We start from the raw sequence: 26207 nt of genomic DNA, 5'->3' as shown, positions 1-26207 counted from the left end.
GTGTATGGGACCAGCAAGATGGTTCACCCTGGTAACCAGAGTTCCATTTCCAGAGCTGACGTGATGGAAGGAGAGCACTGGCTCCCCCACAGTAGGTTAGGTTATCCTCTAACCTCCACACAGGTGCTACGGGTCCATCCCCATAAATAAATGTAGTTAAGTTCAAATGGAATCTACATCTTAGAGTCAGCTTCATGCGAGCACATGCTTCACGTAAGCACAATAAATATGTGCTCAGTATGTACTCGCTACTGTGGGCTTCATGATGTGCACCACTGCTCATCATCTGGAGCCTTGCATCCAGCCTGGCCCCTGCAGCCGGGCATCGCTGTGCTCCTCCTACGCATACATGGCTTTCCTCCCAGTGTTTACCACGTAGGAAGGAAGAAATGCTTGTGTGCCTGCTTAGGCGTCTCCACCACCCGACTGAGGTGGACAAAGACTCTTTACTTCCCTTTATATTCGTGACAGACGTGAGTGTCCGATACCTGTGCCTGGAGCTAAGAAGGAAGCACAGTAGGGACTAGAGGGGGCGCTTTCCAAGATGGTACCTTTCTCCGTGGGGATGAGGCCTTTGCAGGGAAGAGCTTAGTCAGATTTTCACAAATAGCAGGGATTCAGAAGATGAACAAAGATGTGGATGTTACAAACAGAAAGGAAATCTACACTACTTTCAAAGAATTGGCATTTGGAATTTGGGGTTCAAAGCTAAACAAGTGCTACTAAATGTGAGGCCCCCAAAGCAGAAACAGTCACACAACAGCCCCATAGGCCAAAATACAAGGAGCCCAGATTTGACTTTATAAGCAAAGGAAGCTATTTCATGTTATAAAGCAGTAGGGTTAAGTGGGTTTTAAAACAACATGGCCTCTCTTTGTCTGCACTTTTCCTAAATTCCCAGCACGGTTAGGGAGACAAGTTCTTATAAATAAATAAATATATATATATAAAGATTCTTGGGGTGGTGCATTTTAAAAATGTTCTCTTTGTTTTATTGTGTGTGTGTTTAGCATATGTGTTGTGTGTGCACATGTGTGTGCACATGTGTCAGCACTCTCGTACCACAGCATACAAATGGTCAGAGGACAGCTTTCCAGCTTTCGTTCTCTCCTTCTACCTCATGGACTCTGAGGATCAAACTTAGGTTATCAGGCTTGGTAGAAGGCACCTCTACCTGCAGAGCCATCTTGCCAGACTACATCTCCTTTTTGTTGAGGCCATATCTTACCAAGTTGTCCTGGCAAACCTAGAACTTGCCATATTGATCAGGCTGAACTTTAAATGACAGAGATTTGCCTGCCTCTGCCTCCCAAGTGCTGCAATTACAAACAAATTTAATAAGTCCAGCATTAGAGAAAACTCATTCACAGACTGTCATGGAGGTTTGTTTGGTTATCATGATGGCAGAGAATGGAGGACCAGACCAGAGTGAAAGGTAGCCATGCTAAAGAATAGCTCAGGGGGCTTAAGTGGGTGGAGCTGTGGGAGGCATCTTCCGAGTATTTCCATTTTACTAATGTTATAGCACACCTCAGTTTCATTCCTGTGTATGAACGTACACTTTCATTACATTTTTGTGAGTGTGTGCATACAGGCACGTGTTCGTGTGTGTGTGTGTGTGTGTGTGTGTGTGTGTGTACAGCTTTGTGTTGATTCTCTTCTGTCTTGTGGGTTCTGGAGATTGACCTGCCTCATCAGACTTGGGAGCAAGCACCTCACGTTCTGAACCATCTTGCTTGTCTGGTACATTTCATAGTAAATTTAATTATAAATGGGACTCATTGCCAAAATAAACAAAGCACTAATTTGAGGAAGATTTTTGGTTTAGGTTTTGCATGAAAGAGGCTCTGCCCATCCCTCAAACTGTGTTCTGTTAACAGCATTGAAAGGCCGTTCCTTTCAGTGAACTCTGAGGTGCCTTAGAATACCTTGGGGGGGGGGTGACAGGATGAGAAGAACCCCATTGTGTTTGGAGTTTGAAAGTGATTTAACCCCCGGGAGCACTGAGTCCTCTGTATCCTTTTTTCCTTTCCTGCCATCATTAGCTTACCTCAGTCTCTGTCAGGAAGGAAAATGAGTTGCGGCTGCAGCTGAGAGAAAGGGAAAGTCTAGAAGCCCAGAGGCTGAGGTGCAGGCCTGTGCAAGGGGTGCAAGGGCAGTTATTCAATTCTAATCTAAAGTCTAACCTAAGCTACTTGTACTCGGGAAGGAAATGTCCCACTAAAATATCTATTGCTAAAATAATTCCCTGGTACTTGCTAAATATCCCGTTTGCTCTGAGAGATAATCTGCTTGCCTGTAGACCTACCCCTTACATTTGTTTTCATTTTGCACAGCTAGAGTTTATTTACCACATATTTAAATAAATATACTTAACACGTCTCTCCCTCCCTCCCTCCCTCCCTCCCTCCCCCTTCCTCTCTCTTTTTGGTGAGTCCATGAGTGGTTATTTCTTTCTCAGGTCCATTTTATGAATGTAATTGTTGTTGCCATTCTTTTTGAGACAGGGCCTCATGTAGCCCAGGCTGGCTTCAAACTCAGTATGTAGTCAAGAGTGACCTTGAGCCAGCATGGTTTTATGCCAGGCTCAAGACTGAGCTCGGCCTCGTGCATGCTCCATCGGTCAACCCCATGTTACTTACTTGGTGCCATCTGGTTGTAGTGTTCTCACCCGTTGTCTTCTAGTTTCCATTGCTGTGAAGAGACACTGTGACCAAGGCACCCTAGCATGTATGCAGGATACCTATGCTACTCTGCTTTCATCTCACTCATCACGTTTAATGACGGCGGCCAGCCTTTGTAGACTGCTAGCTCTGACAAGTGCTGTCTCCAGCATCCCGTGTGCGTGAATGGAGGAGGTGCTGCTGATGGTCCTCATCGTTCACAATGAGGCAGAGAGAAGCACCGAGAGTCCTGTGTGTCCTAAGACTCCAGAGCCCGAGCTCCCCATCTCCCACAGGTGGCATGTCTGAGAGACGGCCATCAGGAACCCTGAGACAGCCCTCCTGGATCAGCTCCAGGCCGACTTCCCTGTGCTGCGGCTTCTAAGTCACAGTGTTTGCAGTGTCGTCCCTAAGAGTGTGGGACAACCTTAGGCCAGAGCTGGGACTCGGGTGTATTACTAGAAAGCGAGCACTTGCCACTCTGGGCAGGACCCGCCCTTTGCGCCTTTGAAAATAGACATACTTAGGGCCACCAAACAACACTTCCCAGAGGCAGGGTGCTGGGACGGTTCTATGCTTTCTTTGTTAGCTGGAATTTATAGGTCGGATCTCATCACTCTGCCAAGTACAATAAACACTCCTTCATCGGGAATCTTAGTTTATAGTCGTTACTTTTTCCTTCTGGATGTCCTACAAGTGGCCAGCTCACACGGTGAGTCAGAACCCTAACTGTAGCTGCCGCGCAGTGCGCTGTGTAGACCACAGCTGGGTAAGAACACAGGCCACTCTGTAATGAGCTCGGATGTGTAGACTAGATGCTGCTTCGTGAGATCAGCCCTCCCTCTGGCCAGCCTAGGTGCTATGGGTCAAATGGTGAAGTCTGTGCGACGTGTTCAGCAATGCTTGTGTTTGTATTGCTTAGAACATGAGCACTGCATGATGTAAAGAAATACAGTCCATGATTTTTATGACCCATGAACTTCCTTTACCTCATTCCTAGGAAATGCAGCTGAATAGTTAGAGGATAAAGCAGTGGCAGCCTACCAACGCCTGCCATGGTTAGCCAGGCTCGTTGGGTTAGCTGTAGCCAGCCCCACCTGAGCAGCTGGGCGGGATTTGTCCTGTCCTGGTTGTGTGCTTTTAGTGTGCGTGCAGACCTGCCTAACTGACACAGCTGATGAGATTCTCTTGGCTGGGGTGAGAGAGCAGGGGGAACTTGAGAACAGTTTTTAGAGGCTTCTGGGACTTTTGATTTCTAAGCCTGCACCTATGAAATTTCAAGGACGTTAATGTTCACGTTTTGTCATCTATACATTAGTTGGTTTTCTGCAGAAACTGGACTCTGGTCTGAAATGTTGCTTTTCAACAGTGCACTCTGACATAAGCAGCTAGCTCCCTTCTGCAGAGGTGCAAAGCAGGGTGGTACCGGATGAGTGCATAGCATGTTAACTCTGTGAGTACCGTGTACAGAGGCCACTCTAAGAACTGCAGTCTCATACTGTCTAGTCAGTAGGAAGATGGAGACTCTCCCAGGGAGTAACTTGCTCAGCCATGCAGCTGGTTACTGCAAAGGATCCAACTGCCATGTCAGTCATCGAAAATAAGGATAGTAATGTGTGACACTTAGTCGGACTGAGTGTCTGTGTCTGTGACAGAACCACGTCCTGAAACTTCCTGACTTGCACTCCTACCCCAGAGAAAGAACTGTTCAAATGTGCAGGATGACCTCAGAACTCTGTGGTTCCTGTCCCTTACATGTTCCTGCCTCTCCCCTCTCCGGCCCTTCATCACCAATCATGAGAAACTCATTGGCCTGTCTGTTAAATTGCAGTGCACATAGCTTTTTCAAGTCTGTCAGAGATGTTTTGCATAAACGGAAAGCATTCCTTTGTGGCCTTTCATGTCTCGCTGCTTCGCTCCATGCCTTCGAGTTTCATCCGTATGTAGCCTAAAGCTGCACTCACTTGGGTTTATAGCTAAATAATATTCCACTGTGTCAGCATCACTTTTTCAGTCATTATCAACTGGTGAACATTTGGTTTGCTTCTACGTTTGGTCTTTTGTAAATAACACTGCTATAAATATTCATGGGCTCTTTTTTTTTTCAGTTCTTCTGAGTAAATTGCACATAGGAGTAAAGGGGGTTGTGGAGACAGGGGATAGGAGGAGAAGAAAGGGCTGGATCAGCTTCTTGAGGAATTGAAGTCTTCCTCCAGAAACACCCAAGGCTCCTAGTTCTCCCCTTCCTCTGCCGTACTTGTTACTGCCTGAGTACAATTGCCTGTTGTGAGTGCAGTGGCCCTGGCTGGGCTGAGCTCTGACTTCCCTCTGACTGGTGATACAGCATCTTTCCTGATGTCCATTGGACATTTGTCTCGAGAAATGTCTGTTCAGACTTTTTGCTCATTTTTAAAAGATTCATTGTTTATATGTATCTGTGTTTCTGTATGTACATGATTCTCCACACAGACCAAAAGAGGGGATCAGATTCCTGGAGATATAGGTGGTTGGGAACTGCCTGATGTGGGTGCTGAGGGCAGAACTTGGGTTCTCTGGAAGAGCATCATGTGCTCTTAAACATTTAGCCATCTCTCCAGCCCTCCTTTGCCCACTTTAAAATTGGATTAATTATATTTTGTACTTGTGAAAGTACATTGTTCGATGTGAACCGTGACTTTTTATGTGCTAAGTTAGTGTTCCACTGTTTATATAATTTGTTTATGGATAGTTTATCAACAGTTGATAGACATGTTGGCTATTTTTTCTGATTAGAGAATGTCAGATATGGAGCCCTGAACATCTTCAAAGAATTGTTTGGTTAAATGCTTTGATTTTTCTTGGGGAAAAAAAAAAAACCTAAGCAACAAAACAAAAACAAACAAACAGAACCAGATGCTGCCAGGTGGTGGGGGCTCACACCGTTATTCCCGGCAGTGGGGAGGCAGAGACAGGCAGATCTCTGTGAATTCAAGGCTAGCTGGTCTACAGAGAAGTTCCAGGACAGCCAGAGCTACATAGAGAAACCCCCCCCCCCACACACACACACACACACAAAGAAAGACAAGAAAAAAGGAAGGAAGACAGACAGAACAAGAAGAAGCATGTGACCATTTTTAATATCTTTTCTGGAAATTCTGTAAATCTTATGTTTTAGTCTTATGTTTTAGTAAAATATTTTTTGTTATTCTAAAAAAAAAAAATCTAAGCAGATTATTAGGCCATAGGTAAAAAGAAACAGCCAGAATGTTTATCAGAAGAGATGCCCACTTGGCATTGCCACCAGAAGAGTGGTCCAGTTGCTCTGTGTTCTAGCCAACACTTGACATCAGCGTCGGCAGCTGCATCGTTGCAGTGAGTGTATGTAGCTCTCCTGGCGTGAGGTTACATGAAGTTCCCTGGTTAGATTGTCTTTCCGTGTGCAGTATTTGCCATCTCAACAAAGTATCCATTCAACATTTTACATAGCTCTATAAACTGATGTTTGCCTTATCATTGAGCTGTAAGTTCTCTTGGAGGGGGGGCAAGCAGACAGACAGACAGACAGAGAGAACATGTATGTGCCCTCAGGCATGTGAAGAGGACAGCCTGTGAGAATCAGTTTTTGTTTCCACCATGTGGGTTGTGGGACTCTTGACTCCGATGATCAGCTTCGCTCAAGTGCCTTTACCCACCTATTCATCTGGTAGGCCTGTGGTTTTGTTTCTTATGCTGTGTGTGAGTTTATAAAGATAAACATTTGGTGGATAGTTTTTTCCTATCTTTGACTTACATTTTCATTTTCTTAACAGTGTTTTTCAAGAGCAGTCATTCTTTTTTTTTTTCTAAGATTTATTATGTATATATAGCACTCTGCCTGCATGTATGCCTGCAAGCCAGAAGAGGGCACCAGAGCTCACTATAGATTGTTATGAGGCACCATGTGGTTGCTGGGAATTGAACTCTGAACCTTTGGAAGAGCACCCAGTGCTCTTTTTTTTGGGGGGGGGGGGGGTTTCAAGTCAGGGTCTCTCTTTACAGCCCTGGCTGTCCTGGAACTCACTTTGTAGACCGGGCTGGCCTCGAACTCAGAAATCCGCCTGCCTCTGCCTCCCGAGTGCTGGGATTCAAGGCGTGCGCCACCACCGCCCGCCCAGCATATCCAGTGCTCTTAACCTCTGAGCCCTCTCTCTGGCCCATCATTCTTAATTTTAATGAAGTCCAATTGATTGTTTTCTTTTCTCTTTCTTTCTCTCACTCACTTCCTCCCTCCCTCTCTTCCCTTATTTATGTGGAATGACTTTAGCTTTTTTGTTCTGTTTTAATCAGGGTTTCCTTGTATAGCCTAGGCTGGCTTAGAACTCATAGTGTAGTCCAAGCTAGATTTGAACTATCATCCTATCTTCTCCAGAATGCTGGGATAGTAGGTCTACACTATTTTTTTTCTTTTTTTTTTTTAATTGGATATTTTCTTCATTTACATTTCAAATGTTATCCCAAAAGTCCCCTATACTCTCCCCCAACCCCCGCCCTGCTCCCCTACCCACTCATTCACACTTCTTGGCCCTGGCTTTCCCCTGTACTGGGGCATATAAAGTTTGCTAGACAAAGGGGCCTCTCTTCCCAATGATGGCTGACTAGGCCATCTTCTGCTACATATGCAGCTAGAGACACGAGTTCTGGGGGTACTGATTAATTCATATTGTTGTTCCACCTATAGGGTTGTAGACCCCTTCAGCTTTTGGGTACTTTCTCTAGCTCCTACATTGGGGGCCCTGTGTTCCATCCTATAGATGACTGTGAGCATCCACTTCTGTATTTGCCAGGCACTGGCAAAGCCTCACAGGAGCCAGCTATATCAGGGTCCTTTCAGCAAAATCTTGCTGGCTTATGCAATAGTGTCTGCATTTGGTGACTGATTATGGGATGGGTCCCCGGGTGGGGCAGTCTCTGGATGGTCCATCCTTTCGTCTTTGTCTCTTCAACTCCTTCCATGGATATTTTATTCCCTATTCTAGGGAGGAATGAAGTATTCACACGTTGGTCTTCCTTCTTGATTTTCTTGTGTTTTGGAAGTTGTATCTTGGGTATAGGTCTACAGTATTACCCATAGATGTTTCCTGCTTTGTGTGTGTGTGTGTGTGTGTGTGTGTGTGTGTGGGCGCCCTAGTTAAGTCCTTGTTATCTCAAGGTCACAAAGATATTCTTTCATACTTTTTTCTAAAGCTTAGTGAGGTTGTATTTGATGGATTCATTGGTTGGTTGGTTGGCTGGCTGGCTGGCTGTTGGTTAGTTGGCTGGTTGGTTGATTGGCTGTTGGCTGGCTGGTTGGTTAATGATCAGCCCAGGGCCTTGGACCTGCTAGGCAAGCACTCATACACAACTACTGAGCTGCATCCTGAGATCTAAAGCTTTATGGCTCTAGATTTTATATATGTGCATGACCTACATCTATGTAACTCCTATGTATGATGTAAGATAAATGTCTCATATGATTATCAATTGTTCTACCACCATTGTTTCTTTGACTTTTTTTTTTTTTTTTTTTTTGTACCTTGCCCACTTCCTCCCCTTTCAGGGGTTCTTGTCACATGTGTTAGGTCACCTGAAGGTTTCCTATAGCCACCCCACGTTTTAGGCTTTTTCTTTGTTCTTTAATGTGTGTTCCATTTTTCACAGCTTCTATCTCTGTGTCTTCAGATTAACTATTAACTAGTCTTTTCTGTTGTGCTCTCTCATCTGCTGTGAATTCTGTCCACTATGTCTTTATTTTAGACATTGGACTGTTTATCTCTAGAAGTTTCATTTTGATCTTTTTCAACTTCTTTGAACCATCATCCTACCTTCCCCAGAGTGCTGGGATAATAGATCTGTACAACATAGGAGTCTGGAAGTTAATTGACAGCAAAGAAGGGAGGCTATCACGTGGAGAAAGAGCCTCTGCGCTGATGTTTGGGTGTCTCAACCCATTTTCTGCTGCTAGAAACATCACAGAAAGGCTAACTTACAAAGAAAATAGATTTCTTTGGCTCACCAGTCTAGAAGTGAAAGAACTTGACATCAGCATCTACCTGGCATTGTCGAGGGCGTCCAGTAGTGACGTCCATGGCAGAGGGCAGCAGTGTGGAGAGCATCCTGGCTCAGACGTCTCTCCTCTTTTTATAAAGCCACTGTTCTGGATCAGGGCCTCAGTCTTGAATTTTCACTGATGTCTGTCAGCACCCAGTGTGTAAATTCCCACCCTTTTACTGCCTCGTCTGGGGTTGTGGTGGGCACATTAAATACAACAGGAATCCTGGTGCCCTTCCTCCTTGGCTCACCTCCTGTTGCTTACCTGGAAGAAGTTCCTTAACTCCTCCCTCCATGGTGGACTTCTGCAACCCAGCCAGATTCTGCTGGGCTCGCCTGCTGGGAGCCCTCCCTGCACTCCTCCTCTTGTAGTGTGTCTGCAATCCAGTAGTTCCAGAGGCCTCTTTGCTCTTAGATTCTTTTTCTTTTCTTTTTGCAATTTATTCATTTTATGTATGAGTACACTGTAGCTGTTTTGAGGCACACCAGAAGAGGGCATCAGATCTCATTACAGCAACCATGTGGTTGCTGGGAATTGAACTTGGGACCTCTGGAAAGGGCAGTCAGTGCTCTTAACTGCTGAGCAGTTGCTCCAGCCTCCAGATTCTGTTTCTTAAGTACATACTTTAGAGCTCAGGCAGAGTCTCAGGACTGTCTTTTATCACTGACAAGGACTGAGATTGCTTGGTCCCAGTCCCTCTCGATGCTGGTAAGGCAACAGAAATCGACCAAGGTACTAAAAAGAGCCTGTCTATCCAGGTGTGGTCCTCAGAGTGCTTTCATGGTGTCTCCTGTTGCCTGGAAACATCAGAGAGGCCTAAAATCCTTTGTGGGAAATAGGTCAATCAAAGGGTGGCAGGTGCTAGGGTTTATGGTGGTGCAAATCCCCTCCAAATCTTGCACTGTGGTGCAGTTCTTTGAAGAAGCAGAAGCAGACTATGTTGGGAAATAACTGCATGTTTGTGTCTTTAGTTCGTCCTGTGTTTATCTGCAGTGTTTCCTGATTGGCTCCCTGTGTTGGGTAAAGGCTGCTGGGATGGAACTGGAGGGAAGTAGTTAGAAATTGTAGTCCCCCCCCCATGCACTCATCCCTTCCCTTCTGTAATCTTCTGATTCACAAGTTAGAAGGGCTGAGCTCACAGCTTATGGCTTAAGAAGGTGTTCTTCAAATAGTATACTTAAAAGACATCCTCAGTCCGTCCCCACCAGCACATTAAGGATTCTTTGCTTAAACACACCTGCCCCTGAGCTAGCCTGGTGCATAGGCCTGTAATGCGAGCACTTGAAATGCAAGCAAGAGGGGCTGAAGTTCAGGGCCATCCTCAGCTACATAGTGAGTTCCATGCCAGCCTAAAACTGATATTTGGGAGGATGAGGGAGAGATGCATGATTCTCATAACGTTCTGACAACCAGAGTTTCCTGGTTAGAGTAACTACTGCTGCGATGGAACACTGTAAGCAAAAGCAGCTTGGGAGGAAAGGGTTTATCCGGCTCACTCTTCTACATAATAGTCCATCATTGAAGACAGTTGAGAGAAACTTAAGACAGGGCAGGAACAGAGGCAGGAGCTGATGCAGAGGCCACGGAGGGATACTGCTTACTGGCTTGCTCTCCATGGCTTGCTCAGCCTCCTTTCTTATAGAACCCAGGACTACCAGCCTAGGGATGGCACCACCCACAATAGGTTGGGCTCTCCCCTATCAATTACTAATTAAGAGAATGCCCTACAGGCTTGCCTACAGTCAGATTTCCTTAACTGAGGTTTTCCTTAACTGAGGTTCCCTTCTCTCAGATGACTTTAGCTTGTGTCAAGTTGACATAAAACTGTCCAGCACACAGGGGAAAGTGATGGACACCTCTTTGAAGGGTGTCAGAGAACCAGGAACAAATCTGACAAGAAAGAGCAGGCCAAGACCAGCTCAGAGAAGACCTGTTTCCAGGGCCTCTCCCAGCTTCTCCATGTTTGTAACTGGAAGGGCCTCTGGGGTCAGGATCACAGCTTTACTGGGAGAGGCGTTGGATTAAACAGAAGAATGGAATTTCCCTTTGATAAGGAAAAGCCAAAAATTAATAAATCAGCTGATTTTGTTGTTGTAGTTCCTATGGTTTCCTTTTCTGTACAAGTATTTTTTTTACTGAGAAATTACATAACAAGACATTAACATTTGCAGAGTACAAATTATCAGCTGATTATTTTTAGACCCAGTTCAGATAAGAACTTCACTTGGCTCGGTTGTAGCTCTCACTGACCTGGGAGAAGGTGGGACACCCCACTGCACATCGAGACTTTCTTAGCCCCTCCTTTAAGGAATGCTGGGTGAAAGTTTAGGACTACTGTATCTGCTCACTTGGCAGGAGAGGGTCCTGTGTATCCCAGGATGCCGTGTACCCACTCTGTAGCCAAGTGACACGAGCACTTGATCCTCCTACCTCCACCGCTTCAGTGCTGGGATGACAGGAGTACAGGACCTAGAGTATGTGGACTGGGAATCCAACTCAGGAACTTACACATGGCAGGCAAACACCCTAACAACCAAGCCATATCCCCAGCCAATCTGCAAACTTGTATTGGCCTAGCCGCATGAGAGAATTCAGAGCTTTGCAGAAGACAGATTCAGTTTGAGGTGAGGGAGCAGCACACAGGGTCAAGTGGAATAAGAGCCTCTGAAGTTCAGTGGCAGGGAGCCTCAAAGGAATATAGTAAGTCTCCTTGGGATTTGCTCATAGCCGCTCCACACATGCTGCTCTTACAGAAGACCTGAGTGTGGTTCCTCGCACCCTCCTCTGGCAGTGCACTGTGTCTTTAACTCCAGCTCTGTGGACCTGGTGCCCACTTTTAGCCTCCTTGGACACAGACAGATACACATATGCACATCACTTAAAATAAAAACACCTTTCTTAAATTGGTAACTTAAAACTGACTGCTCTATTACTTAGGACTTGATTTTATATTTTTGAGATTAAGTCTCATTGTGCTAGCCTTGAACTCTCAGGGATCCTTCTGCCTCTGCCTTCAAAGTGCTAGGATTACAGGCATGAGCCACCAAACCCAATAATATGTTTCTCCAATGAGAAAGGTCATAGTACAGCAGGAGGTAGTTCCTTCCGTATGAATCCAGCCATTAAGTCATTATCTTAAAGACCAGAAATACGCTTTGCTTAGAAGAACAAACAAAAGCCATATCTGAAGATGAGCACACATCGAGTGTGAGACTCAGTAACACAGTCCTGAGTGACTGCGCTGACCATACTGGGACATGTGAACACTTCCCAACAGGGAAGACTGGAAATGTCTATGCAAAATAGGATTGCCAAAGCCATCTGACCCTCATACAAATACAGTGGGGCCAATCAAACAAGGACTTGGTCCTTTCAGTGAGACCATGGCTTCCTGAGGCAAAACCCAATCAAGTTTGAGATGACAAACAGAAAAGTTAGTTTAAAAATTACTGCCCGCTAGAGAAAGCTGTTAAGCTTCATACCAGAAAGCTACTGTCAGGTTCTGTGCCCTGCTTATAAAAGGCACCCATTAAAAACAAAAATGTAAGTACCGTATGTTGAAATAGACTGCATTTGCTACCCCAAGACATACTTTGTCAGAGAGATCCTGTTGGGAAACCTTGTGGTGAGTGCTGTAGTGGGTGTGGAAGCACCAACGGTAGCTGTCAGTCCCAGATGTGCACCAGAGTGACCTGGGTCACTTTAAAGCTAGACATGCTTTGCGAAAGTTCCCCAATGAGTTTCCCATGCTCCCTGGGCTGAGAACCACTGTAGGGAAGGAATGCTGTGTTATCTCTGCAGTTGTTCATAATAAAAAATTGTGTACTCCTCCCTCCAGCCTCTTGTTCCTCCTAGAGGCCCCCTCACTGGTCACTAGGTTCTGATGCACAGAGGGGAGGGTGGGACCTCCAAGAAGTAGAGGCTGGTCTTGTTAATTCTCTGCTACATCTAAGACTTAAAAGAGCCCAAGAACTGTATGTGGTGAGCATCTACACTGTGGAAGGCCCCTCTGTATGCCTGCCCTGCCTGCCCTGCCTGCCCTGCCCTGCCCTGCCCTGCCCTGCCTGCCTGCCCTGCCTGCCTGCATGCCCTGCCTGCCTGTCTGCCCTGCCTGTCTGCCCTGCCTGCCTGCCCTGCCTGCCCTGCCTGCCTGCCCTCCTTGCCTGCCTGCATGCCCTGCCTGCCCTGCCTGCCTGCCCTGCCCTGCCTGCCTGCCCTCCTTGCCTGCCTGCCTGCCCTCCTTGCCTGCCTGCCTGCCCTGCCTGCCTGCCCTGCCCTGCCCTGCCCTGCCCCGCCCTGCCCCGCCCTGCCTGCCTCTCTGCCCTGCCCTCCCTGCCCTGCCTGCCTCTCTGCCCTGCCTCTCTGCCTTGCCCTGCCTGCCTGCCCTACCCTGCCTGCCCTACCCTGCCTGCCCTGCCTGCCTGCCTGCCCTGCCCTGCCCTGCCCTGCCCCGCCCTGCCCCGCCCTGCCTGCCTCTCTGCCCTGCCCTCCCTGCCCTGCCTGCCTCTCTGCCCTGCCTCTCTGCCTTGCCCTGCCTGCCTGCCCTACCCTGCCTGCCCTGCCTGCCTGCCTGCCCTGCCTGTCTGCATCATTTGATCATGTTTGTTCATTCTTCTGAATGCACCATGATGAATGATGTTCCTTTACCCTACTGGGAAGTATTAAGCCAGCATCAGCTGCACTTCACTTAGAACTGCAGACCCTGCCTACCCAGTCATAAACCCAGCAAACTCTGGGAGAGTTCTTCGGAGTATGACTGTGCCAGAACACAGAGCAGATTATCTTGTCAGCTTCTGAACAAGCCAGAAATCTGCATAACCTGAGACCAGCAGAATCCACTCCTCTTAGGACCATGTGTGTGTGCTTGAGGGCTGCGGTTCCCAAAATCCCTGCATCAGCAACTGCTAGAGGGGTGGCTTCCTCAGTGAGAACTGCGTCTGTGCTTTGGCCAGGCATGATGGCTCACACCTGTGATTCTAGCATTTGGGAGGCTGAAGCGGGAGAATTGTCACAATGTATAGCCAGCTGGGTATGCATACCAAGATCTAGGCCAACAAGGACCTTTTAGGGATAATCCAAACAGTCGTGCTTGGGCTAAATCTTTTTTGTAGAGGGCTTGCCTAGCATGTATCAAGCCCTAACACTTCAGGCGCTAACAGTGTGTAATCCAGGGATGGTGGTGCCGTCGGATGGATTAGGGTCATCTTCAGCTCTGTGAAACCTGAGACCTTATCAAAGAAATTAGATAATTAATTGGTTAATTAACTAAAACAGAGTACTACTGATCCCTCCAGGGGAGCCACACTTAGGCTCCAGGAATTCTGCCTGGGCCACAGAGGTGATAAAGGTGCTTGCTTCACAAACCTGAATCTGATCCCTGGAACCCATGTAAACATGAACTTTGAGAGTCAACTCCACTGGTGTCTGACTCTCAACATGGTAACAAGTGAAGTGACATCTGAGGAAAGTGGACTTGTGCTGTATCTCTTTCTGTCCCCACTGTTGCCCAGCATAGGAACAGTTTGATGCTTTTCTACCACGTGGACAGACCTGAAGCACAATGCTTGGATGTCATGGATATGCCTTCCAGCTCTTCTCACCTCGCTCTCCTACTAGAGCGGATGGTTTTTAAAGAATTCTTTTGTTTAACTTGAGTGTGTGTGCACACATGTGCGTGTACACACACACACATACACACACTGTGCCTGTAGAAGCTAAAAAATGATATCAGCTCTACATCCAGGGCATCTGATGTGGATGCTGGCACCTGAACTCGGATTATCTCAAGAACAGCAAATGCTCTTACCCACTGAGTCATCTCTACACTCCCCTGAAAGGCAGTTTTAACTTTTCTCAGTAGTACCCATTACACTCTTGTTAGTCCTTCTTCCACTTTTATGTTTTCTTTACCCATCTTAGCTGGATTACTATTGCTATGATAAAACATCGTCACCAAAAGCAAGTTGGGGAGGAAAGGTTTTATTTTATTGAACTTACACTTCTATATCACTATATAACTAAGTTAAGACAGAGATTCTCACAGGGCAGGAACCTGGAGCTAATGCAGAGGCCATGCTGCCTATCGGCTTGCCTCCTCATAGCTTGCTCAACCTACCTTCTTACAGAACCCAGGAAAGACCACAATGGGCTGGGCCCTCCCCATCGATAACTAATTAAGAAAATCCCTTACAGCTGGATCTTCTACAGCTGGAGGAAGGTATTTTCTCAGTTATGGTCCCTCCTTCCCAGTGACTCTAGCTTGTGTAAAGTTGACCTAAGACTAACCAGCCCATTACCTATCATTTCATTGGTAACTTGGAGCAAATAATTTAACCTCTCTCTTGACTTACCTGTAAAAAAGGAATAGTAATAATGGTGCTGCCTTATTCATGCATTGTTAAATGGGTAGAGGAATGCCCAACAGTGTCCATTTTAAAAGTAATTTTAATTCATAATGTTAAATAATACATGTAAACTATTTTATAGTGATAAAATAGTACATGATACATGATATGCACATTGGCTCCTATAATTGATTCACTAGCAATTTTAGAACAGTAGACATTTGAGACTTTTTATAGTTGCCTTTGAATATTGCGTACATGGCTTTATTTTCCTTTAGTCTTAAGGCTCTTCTATAATAGATAGTTCTCCTTGTCAAGCTAAATCTTTGTGTGTCCCAGAGTACTCAGTGCATCAACTCCATTGGCATGGAAGAACAGGTGTCTGTACACAAGGGACTTTCCCAAACGTATTCCCCTCCCAGCATCCTGGAGAGAGCAAGCTGCTCCTGCGTGCCCCACCTGGAGTTCAGGAGACCATACTCTACCTGGAACATCCCTACACATAACACACCACTCAGAAATGAGCCAAGCAGTTCTGCGTTTTAATTACATTTGGGTTTATTGGTTTGGTATGTTTTTCTGAAATAGAGTCTTTCTGTGTAGCCTACGCTGGCCTGAACCTTGCTATCACCCTGCCTCAGCCTCCAGCCTGTTGGAATCATAGGCAAACACCACCAGCTTGGCTCTTATGACTTTTATTTTATTTATTATTTCATGCGTATGAATGTTTTTCTTGCATATATGTATGTGCACTACATAAGTGCCCGGTGCCCTTGAAGGTCAGAAGGTATTGGGTTCCTTGGACCTTAAGTTGCAAATGGTTGTGAGCCACAATGACTGTAGGTGCTGGGAACCAAGCCTGGGTCCTCTGCATGAGCAGCTCCTGCTCGTGCTCTCTAAGCTGTCTCACGAGCCATGTTTCTGACTTCTGTTTAGTGAAATGTTGTCCTTATAGTGCAGTGGGTGAAGAGGGTAGGATTATCCTGCCAGTTTACTAAAGGACATAGTTCTACCTTACTTCACATGCACCCAAAGCCAGTTCGTGCCTGACCATCCCTTCCATCCTTCATTCCTGGGTATACTGAGACTACATATGAATAGACTTTCTTTTTTAAATCTTCACAACTAAAAAACAGAACATAAAACTTAACAGGTAAACACGGGGTATACGAATTATACCAACAGAGAGAACAGGCTGACCTAAGTCCCGAATACAAGGCAGCTCCCCTCTCAGTAATTATAGAAGAGGGTTGTGGCTTTTACTAACTCTGGATCAGGATCTAACAGCAAGGCCAGTAGCCTGGTGTCCAGAGCAAGAGAGGTTAATGGCCCCGCTGGATGAATAATGCAGGATATAAGAATATTCTGTGTTCTAAGTTAAGAGAGGGTCAGATCTGCCCATAGCAGTACAACTAGAACAGGAAGGGGAATTCCCTTGTGACGGAAAGGAAGTAGAGATTTTCATCTGAAGAAAACAGAGTAAAATAATGATGTTCAGGTGCCTACAGGGTTATCATGAAGAGGGCAGAACTAGGCCAGTGAGTGGAGTCCTAGAAAAACCTGTGTGACAGTTGTACTAACAGTGAAATGTGCTGTCTCCTGAGCTGCAAGTCACCACAGGATCCAACCCAGAGCCTCTGGTGCATTACAGGGACCCAAGACTGAGGAAGTCTGGACATTTACCCTGGGCACTTCTGGGGCTTCCCAGTTAAGGTTACTCGGTTTGGATTTGTTGGGTGTCCAGAAGAAGGGCAGGAGCCCATTTTCTGAGATGGTTCCTATTCTCCTGTATCCTTTTCTGGGAAAAAAAAAAATCAAGTGAAATTACTACTTCTTTCTCTCCACTTTTTTACTTCTAGCTCTGGAGAGTCTTGGCTTCTGGGAAGATGTGAGAAGAATTATCCTGGAATCAGAGCTGATTAAGGGGTTCCCCTGGACCTTCAAGGTGCCAGGCTTGCCCCAGTATCTGCAGAGCCTTACCAAACTAGCCATCCCTGAAGTGTGGGCGTCGCTTGCTGAAGCTAAAGGGCAGGCGACTGCTGTTCCTCTCTCCTTCTCTCGGCTTCTGAAGTCTTCCTTTCCTGAAGTGCGCTTGCTAGCCCTAGACACCTTGCTGGAAAGGGCAAGGTCCTCTGAACAGGAGCAGAAGGAGCCACTTCCTCTGCTCTGCAGTATGGGAGAGGAGCTTCTACTGCTGGCGATGAAGGAAGACCACCCCGGATGTTTCTGCAGGGTAGGTGCTCTGCTGCACTGGCACCCCTCTGTCCCACAGTTTGGAAACCACCAGAAAGATACAAATGAGGAGAGCAAGTCAGACAAAAGACAGTAGCTTAGAATCCCAAAGAGCAGGGCTCTATACGTTGCTTGGCTTTATGCTTTATGTATAGAAAGAGCCCTAAGATGCCAGTGGTACTTGTAAAGATTTAGTGGTCATAGGTCAAGCCACTCTGTCTTTAGGAAAGATCATTGAAAATTAGCTGTGGGGGTGGAGCGAGAGCACTGTGGGCACTGCTTGCCACGCAAGCCTAAGGACCACAGTTCAGCTCTCTACCCGTGGAAATGCCAGCTGCTATGCCAGCACGCAGGGGATAAACATGGAGTCCCTGGGAGAGCTGCATGGAGACAGACTGGCCAAACAGTGAGCTCCCAGGGCACTGGGAAACCACAGAGAACGGTGATGGGAAACAACCGATGTCACCTCCATTAGCTACACACAGAGTAGAGCTCTTCTTCACTCACACATCTCTTTATAGGCAGATGGCTACCTGAGAAGTTTAGTCCAAATGAACATGAACTCTCAGATATGAAGGAGGCTGGGGCACAAGACCAAAGGTCCAAAGGTAGCCTGAGTCCTTAGTGAGACCCCGTCTCAAAACTAAGTAGTAGGAAAAGGGAGGAAGGAAATCTGCTTGCTTTAGCATGTGTGAGACCATACAGGCTTCTAGCTTTGATGTTAGGTCACCAAGGACCCTCAAACTTCTCATTGTTCTACCCTGACTCAGTTTCTCTAAGATGTTAGAAAGGAAAGAAGAAGTCAGTGAAATTTGGGGGCCTTCTGAAAATAGATTCCCCCTTCCTTGTTGTTAAAAGTGATCTTGATTTAGGAGCACAAGACTTTTGCCTATGAGTTTCCTTATCGTATTTTCTTTGATTTGACTTGTAGGTCCTAAAGATTCTCTATCACTTGAACCCCAGCGAATGGCTTCCCCAGACAGAGTGCTATGCTCACCTCTCCCCAAAGGAGTTCCTCATGTGGAGTATGGATATTGCTTCCAATGACAGGTGTGCCCTAGGGCTTTTGCGCAGTCGTGGCAGACTACACCTCTTCAGTCATCAGGCAGGGTGCCTGCTCACTGCGCTCCCTGAGAGCTCAGATACTGAGCTTCATTCTAAGCCTCAGCCTAGGAGCTGGGTTCTAAACTCTACTAAGAAAAGTGGCAGGTTTTCACACTAGTAATCAAAAAGTACAAGCAGTTGTGCATGCAGGGAAAGAATTCACACCTACAAAGGTCATAGACTAGCCACATAAACATTTGTGCATAAAATATGTTAAGTTTGGGCCTGGGGATATAGCTCAGTTGGCTAAGTGCTTATCTAGCATCAGCAAAGCCCTAGCTGAGGCCTGGTACCACGGGTAGCACTGACCCATAATCCCAGTACAGAAGAGGTGGAGATGAGAGGGTCAGAAGCTCATGGTCAGCCTTGCCTACATAGTGACCCTGTCTCATCTTAACTGTAGACTTGTGTATGTGGTAATTAGTGAGGATTTGTGAGTGTGCATATGCCTGTGTGTTAATTTTGTTCTATTTTCCAGATCTGAAATCCAGGGAGTAGCTCTGAAGCTTGCCTCTAAAATAATTGCCTACCGTGTACAGAGTTGCGAGAAGGTGAGGCTAATTCTGTACCTGTCCTGAGGTCTGGGGTTTTACACAGAGCGTGTTAGTAAAATGTTAACAGCCCCAGCAGACAGAATCATAGTGACTCCATAGAAATGTGGCTTGTGCTGAAGTTTGCAAAGACTCTGAACTTTCTCTTTCTTCTCTCTTGTTTTAGCCATTTCTGACTAGAAGCCTCTCAGAGTGACAGTCCCCAACATACATATGCTGATTGTTTCCTCCCCATTTCTGTAGCTAGACTGTATTTTAAGAGGAGTAAGCAAGTCAGTTCTGAGAATATTTAAGATTACAATTTATAAGCTAGTAAGTCTGATGATATATTACACAGGCTGAAGGTGAGGTAGGTGCCCTGCCTACTATGTGGCTGAGCTGTATCTGAACCAGGTCCTATGTGTGCTCTACCTGTTCCACATGCCCTTTGAAGGTGAAATGGAGCCAAAGGAAGCAAAGCAGCTTCGTGGGAAGATGCTGTGAGACAGATACATACATACCTAGGTGTGTATGAGAGGCATAGGACCAAGGCTCATAAACTTGCTGAAGAGGGGAAAAAAGAATGTAAGAGCCACAAGACACGGAGAAGGCAGGGAACTCCCATTCTCCAGACACAACACATCAGTATAACCCCCAGTAGCTATGTTTACTTATACCATGTCCGCATAACAGGTCCTCTCAGCAGTCCAGTCATGGATGGGGGAGGGACTCTGTCCCTTGAATCATGGGATCTGAGGACTAATGGACTTTGAGAAAGTAGGCTGATTTTAAGTTGTGTAAGCACTACTGAACCCACCAGACTCCAGTGGAGAGTTTGAGTACTAAGACCACACAGATGGAACTAATCAAACCCAGGGGAATGCAAAGAAAACAAAGCACAGGTGTGAGAGAGTGGCAGGGAAGAAGGGACAGCACAGGACATGGAAGGAGATTGGGGGGGGGGGGGGCGGGAAGAATGCATTATATATGTCTATAAAATTAAAAAGAACACATCTTATTTAAAAAGGCAGACAATACCATCTCAGGATAGTAAGTAGACAGTGGCCAGTCTGCAGTACAAGCACCTCTTCTCATTGTGCTCCTGGGTCCTGCATGATCACAGGGATGCCAGCACCAAGACACATCCTGGAGATTCAGAGATGCACAGGCTATGGAGAGAAAGAGACTGCTGGGCCACTGTGGCAAATGGCAGGACTCAGAACCCAAGGGGAAGAAGTGAATGCTTGGCGGCAAGATCAGATTGCCCAAGACTGGGCCAGGGTAAAACCCTGGGGTTAGCATTAGCAAGCAAGATTCCTTGACTCTGTCATTCAAAGGCATGACCAGAGATCAAACCTAGGTCACAGGAGATACAAAAATGTTTAAAATAAGTAAGTAAAAAAGAAGAAAACAGTGTTTGGAAGGGTAAGAGAAATATGCTGAGACATGATTGTTTTAAAACAATTCAGAGGTCTGGCATGCACAAGTTCCTTCCCCAGCACTACAACAAAACAGAAGCCTACCTGTCATTCCAGAAGACCAGAGAGAGCACAGCCACACAGAGAGATGCTGTCGTAGGACACAAACAGCAGCAGCAAACCACTATAAACCCCAGGTTCTAAGGCAGCAGTCTAGACAGCAGAAGCTCCCAGAGAGACCAGTCTACAGCACACTTCACCATTTGCCTCCATAGCCAGCTGCTTGGACCGTGAATGAAGTATTATCCCATAAAACTGGAAACATTTTCTAGGGAGAGAAAAATCCACAGAGCAATAGATGGACATGGAAAAACACAGAAGCTATGGGGCGGGAGCTGGCATCAGCAGCTGAGAACCTCAGTTCAGATCCATAGAGCCATTGCCCCAGAGCAATCAAAGAAATCAGCAGGCTCATGTGGTACAGGTAGACAGTCAACTCCCTGTAAGTGTCTTGGAATACTGCTCTCTGGTTCTCTTATGGGGGACATCATGAATGAAAGACATTTCTTTCTCCCACTTTTGAGACTTCCCAGAGACGGCCTTTTCACTGCTTAATAAGACTGCAGGCATGGCAGAGTGTGGCACGTGGTGAGAAGGTATGAAGAAAGGGAGCAGACAGGCAAACAGATGGGAGAATTCACTTGTGCATCAGAGCCGCTCCTGTCATGATTAGCCCAGCCTGGAGTCAGTAGCATTCATTTATCCGTGAATGTTATGAGGCCCCACTCTCATGACTTCATACAGCATGTCACCACAGCAGCTTGATTTCAACATGACCTCCAAAGTGTACCAGGAAGTAATTTGCATGGAATGAGAATCTCCTTTCTAGGAAAAGTGAGAAATGAGTATAAGCGCTAAAAATAAACCAAATGCCACAACTCGGAGTACAATATTATTTGACCTTGAAAAGGAATAAATAAAGCTTAGAACCCTTAATCTGCTGGGTGTGGTGCTATATACTTGTAATCCCAGCACGTGGGAGGTAGAAGGCGGAAGAATTGAGAGTTCATGGCCAGCCTGTGCTATATGAGACCCTTCTAGAAGAAAGGAAACCATCAGTGTAAAAAAGAAGCTGCTCACAGAAAGAAAACCACAGAGACTGAGGCAGAGCCGCAGAGCCAGAGAATACAGGGTCAGGGCTAAAGGGACCGAGGATGGGGAGTGGCAGGAAGATGACAACAGAAGAGAAGTTGCTGTGTTTACTCTGACCCTGACATCACACAACACACAAGTCAGCAGCGTCACGGAGTACCACAGACACCTTCACCTTAGGTGTCAGTCAGAGTTGCAAAAGAAAAGTGTGCATCATGTACCAATAAAGCTCTTGTTACTGGCTGCCTCCCTCCCTCCCCCTTCCCTCCCTGTCGCTTTCCCTCCTCCCCCTCTCTTGGCTAGTACCCTTTCTCTCACTTGCCACTCCCCCTTCTCTCTACCATGGTGACTTCTCTGGCCTCAGTCCTTGGGGCCAGTGAACTGCCTGCCCAACAGTGGCTTCCCAATAAACCTGCATTTAATATAAATAAATGAGTTCTTGTTGCTGCAAACAGGGCTTTGCTCCAAGTGGTCACTGGAAAGTTGCTGTTTCCTGGGGCTGCAGGTGCAGCTTGATAGAGCCCTTCCCTCCTTTTGTGTTCTCAGAACAAAGATTCACTCGCCCCTGAGCTGAGGCAGTGGGTCCAGCTGGTTGTCTGGTCCTGTGGAGACCATCTTCCTACTGCATCTAGACTGGCTGTTGCTGAAGTCCTCACAAGCACCGCACCCCTGTTCCTCACCAGTCCCCAGCCCATTCTCGGTAAGTGTGCTAATCGAGGCCCCCGCACCCAACTCAGCAAACAGAGGAAGAGACACACATTCCAGGCTAAAAGAAGGGGTGCTTAGCTGGGTGCTGGTGGTGCATATCTTTAATCCCAGCACTCAGGAGGCAGAGGTAAGAAGATCTATGAGTTTGAAGCCAGCCTGGTCTAAGAGCAAGTTCCAGGATAGCCAGAGCTACACAGGGCTAAAACCTTATCTTGAGGGGGCAGGGAATGATGTCATATGTGATGCCTTTACATGTTTCCAGGGTGTTTTCTCTGCATGGTTTATATTATGAGTATTTCTTAACAATGGCTGCTTTTCTTCTTTTTCTTCTGTCTTATCACCCAAGCCATTCTACATACATTTTATCAGAGCACCCATGAACTTTGCAGTCTTTCCTATCTGTAAATCTGACCCTTTTGGTAGTCCATTACTAAAACCCATCATTTGAGACAGTGTCACTATGTAGCCCAGGAGAACCTTGAACTTGAGATATTCCTCCTGTTTCAGCCTCCTGAGTACTGGGATTCTCAGTGGACACCAACATGCTCATGAGTGGGTTCCTTACGTCTCAGGCTAGACCTACACACCCTTAACATGGCTCACTAGGCCCTTTCTGTTTCATCCCTGGCCTACCCTACTGCCTCATCATCTGCTGTTTGTCCTCAGTAGGGACCAGCTCTCCATAAACAACCCCTGCATGATTGACTTGTTTGCCTTTCAAAACTCCACCTCTTCCAGGAAGCCAGAAAGGACTTCCTTAAAAGACGCCAGGAAGTACTTTCCAGTAGTCTCTGTGGTGCTAAGGCTGACTTGAGGTTTCTGTCTGATGTCCCTGCTGGGCTGCTGGGTCCCCTCACTACTGAACTTAGCTTGAAATCAGTCATGGGATAGAAAGGGCACTGCTTCAGTCAGGGTTGTGCAGCTCTCAGCTGACTTCTGAACTGGGTTCCTCCCTCCTCGCTCTCACTCCCATACCTAGAGAGCAGTAACTAGGAAAAGCTTCACACCAGCAATACTGAGGAGAGAGGAAAGCCTTGGAGGATGAAGAGCACAGGGGTACTTGCGTAACTTTTGTATTGTGCTGCTTTGGAGCTTGTTTTGATTTATAAACATAGTTAATGGAAAACCAGGAGCACAGAGCCAGCTCCATACAGACCCTGCCCTCTTCTGCATGTGGACTTACTATGAGGAGCTCACTCCCATCGCTAGTCACTGTCGGTCTCGCTCTGCTTCGTCCACGCTTGCCCTCAAGAATCAGGTAGGGCCAGCCCCAAGGAGCCGAGGAAAGAATTGTTTTTAGGTGTTGACACTGAAGTGGAAGCATGAACCTATGAAGGTCCTTGTGATCAGGTCCACGGAGTGCCTGGTGCAGCCTTTGTCATCCGCAACCGTCCTGTTACAACTTAACTGCTGAACCGAGAGCAATAGGAGAAAGGCTAACAAGCTTTGGTTAGGGCAGGCACGGTGGGTGGTCCATGCCTGCACCTCGAGCTGCTTGAAAGAGCAAAGCCAGCCTAGACAACGTGGTGGTAAAACTTCTCTCTCAGAGGCAGCTCGTTCTCCTCTTGGGTCAAGCATTCTCAGGAAGGGCAATACCATCTTGCAGCACATTTTCCTGAACAACTGGTTGCTCTGACACTCAAGTAAAATGTGTGTAAAATGACCTGAAATTGTTGTGTGGAATTGAGTCTTGTTCGTGTTAGCTGCTGGTCCTGGGGATGCCATGGTCAGCAAAGGCCAGTGGCCCACATACACATGAAGAACTGCAACCAGCCAGGTTGAAGTGGACTGAACAGAGCAACTTTAGGGGTTCAAAGGCCCTTCTTTGTAAGACAAAACTCAAGATGGATTCCTTGGTGTCACATGCCTGAAGTTACAGCCTTTGGGAAGTATGAGCAGGAGGATTTTAGTAGTTCAAGGCCATCTAAGGCTAGGAGCAAATCTGAGGCCAGCCTGGACGGCTAGTAACCCAGTCTCAAAAGTTAAAAAATAAAAGTGTACCGTCTCTAAGGAGGAGTAGAGGCTAAAGCCTGCTCTGCGAGGAGGGAGAGAGCTACTCCAGGTGGCACTGATGGGGGGAGGGGAGCCACTCAGACCATTGCCTTTACAGGCATGGGTGGTATTTTGTCACTGCCTGTTGCCTCTCTCTCTCTCTGTTCCTGAAATATGTCCCTGTAGCCCGTTCCCATGTCTTCCTGCAGCCACTGGGCTTGACTCTGACCTCTCATTAATCTACATTCTAGATGTCTTACCCTTGGTGCTGCTCGGAGCACCTTCTGCCCTTCCATCTGTCCATAGCAGCACTACATGGTAACCTGCAGATTTAATGCTAAGAGCCAACAGTGGCAGAAATGGGCCCCAGAGACATGAAACTAAGGGTGGCCCCTTTTCCATGTGTCTTCCCCACTTGTGATTCTTGTCCCCAAACACATTGACACTTTGCTTTCCAGAATTGGTAAGTTCTCACAGTCTCTTAAATCAGCATTAAACTCGTTTCTGCAAAGTGCAAAGCACATGTTGTTTTGTTTTGTTTGTTTGTTTGTTTTGAGACAAGGTCTCGCCATATAACTCAAGCCGGCCTTGAATTCACTGCATAGCCAAGGCTGGGATTACTAGTTAGTGCCCCCAGCCTTCAGTTGTTTTTTCTCCCTGACACAGGGTCTCATTATATAGCCCTGGCTATCCTGGAACTCTATATGTAGACCTCTGGCCTTGATCTCACAGACATCTACCTGTTTTCTAAGTGCTGAGATTCAAGACATGAGAAACATTCTCACTGCGTAAATCATGACTCTGGAGAGAGCCCAGAGCCTTATAGGCCGTCAGCCCCTCTGCAGTGCCCAGTGCAGGCTGGTCGACTACAGAGGCTTCCCTCCTCCCTCCCCAGCAGGGTCCTTTCTGTTTGTTCTGATCCTCAGGTCTTCTTGTCTTACAATAACACCCTACATCCCAAAAAGAATGTCTGTCGCTTCTTCATGAATGTCTCCCCACACATGAGCCTGGAGCAGCGTCACTGCATGCTTGGTGGTGGTACTGCAGATGACATGAATTCATTCCCTCTGGTTTCTTCACAGAACTGCAGGGCACACTTTCTCTCTGGAGGTGTGTTCTTACCCTTCTGCAGAGTGAGGAGCAAACCGTCAGAGAGGCAGCCACAGAAATCGTGACAACAGCCATGTCACAAGGAAACACTTGCCAGTCAACAGGTACTTTGTTCTTCACCTTGTATCATATTCCTTATTGCTCCATAACCAGGACTGGCAAACTTACCAGAAGATGCCATATAATGGATATAAGTTTTGCCTAACCATTTAGCCTTTTCCTCATCCTTACCATTGTCATGGGAAACAGCCCTGAAAAGCCACAAGGCATTGTGATGCTATAGGACAAAGTATTCTTTAGCACTAGAAATAGGAGGAAAGGATAGGACTGTTACAGTCGGTGGGACCAAGATGAAGTGCCCAGGCTTTAGCTTGATCTTTCCACAGCAGTTCAACTGTTGGGAGCCCTCCTCCTTCACACAGTGCCATTGACACCAAGCACTTACTCTACTCCCTCACCATAGCACCTTCTCCTGCCCCACACATAGCTGCCTTCTGTGGAGATTTGTAGTAGGAACTGGTGATTCTGGAAGGCCCAAAAGAAATTTAACTCAGGGTACTGGTAAAGATGGTTTAGTGGTTACGAGCACCAACTCTTCCAGAGGACATGGGTTTGATTCCCAGCTAAACAGTCATACACGAGAGAGAGAGAGAGAGAGAGAGAGAGAGAGAGAGAGAGAGAGAGAGAGAGAGAGAGAGAAGGAAGAAGAAGAAGAAGAAGGAGGAGGAGGAGGAGGAGGAGGAGGAAGAGGAAGAGAGAGAGAAGGAAGGAAGAAAGAAAGAAAGAAAGAAAGAAAGAAAGAAAGAAAGAAAGAAAGAAAGAAAGAAAGAAGTATGAATGAGTATGTGTTCTCACTCTGTAGCCCAGACCAGCCTGGAATTCCTCCACAGCCCAGGCTGATGACAAAC

General features: G+C 46.7%; 1 protein-coding gene across 5 annotated transcripts in view; it reads left to right on the top strand.

The window, feature by feature from the left end:
• Thada (thyroid adenoma associated) overlaps positions 1-26207 on the top strand; it is a 276191-nt gene that overhangs the window by 218170 nt on the left and 31814 nt on the right. For all 5 annotated transcript variants that reach the window (NM_183021.3, XM_006524274.4, XM_006524278.4 and 2 more), the window contains exons 32-36: positions 16913-17286; positions 18217-18335; positions 18868-18940; positions 22036-22189; positions 25272-25403. In NM_183021.3, the coding sequence (NP_898842.2) occupies positions 16913-17286; positions 18217-18335; positions 18868-18940; positions 22036-22189; positions 25272-25403 (852 nt within the window). The remainder of the gene's footprint in view (positions 1-16912; positions 17287-18216; positions 18336-18867; positions 18941-22035; positions 22190-25271; positions 25404-26207) is intronic.

Source organism: Mus musculus, chromosome 17 (genome assembly GCF_000001635.26).
Source record: "Mus musculus strain C57BL/6J chromosome 17, GRCm38.p6 C57BL/6J".
Classification (NCBI taxonomy): domain Eukaryota; kingdom Metazoa; phylum Chordata; class Mammalia; order Rodentia; family Muridae; genus Mus; species Mus musculus.
The sequence above is the reverse complement of the archived record's forward strand: the minus strand, read 5'-3'. Positions and strand labels throughout refer to the sequence as shown.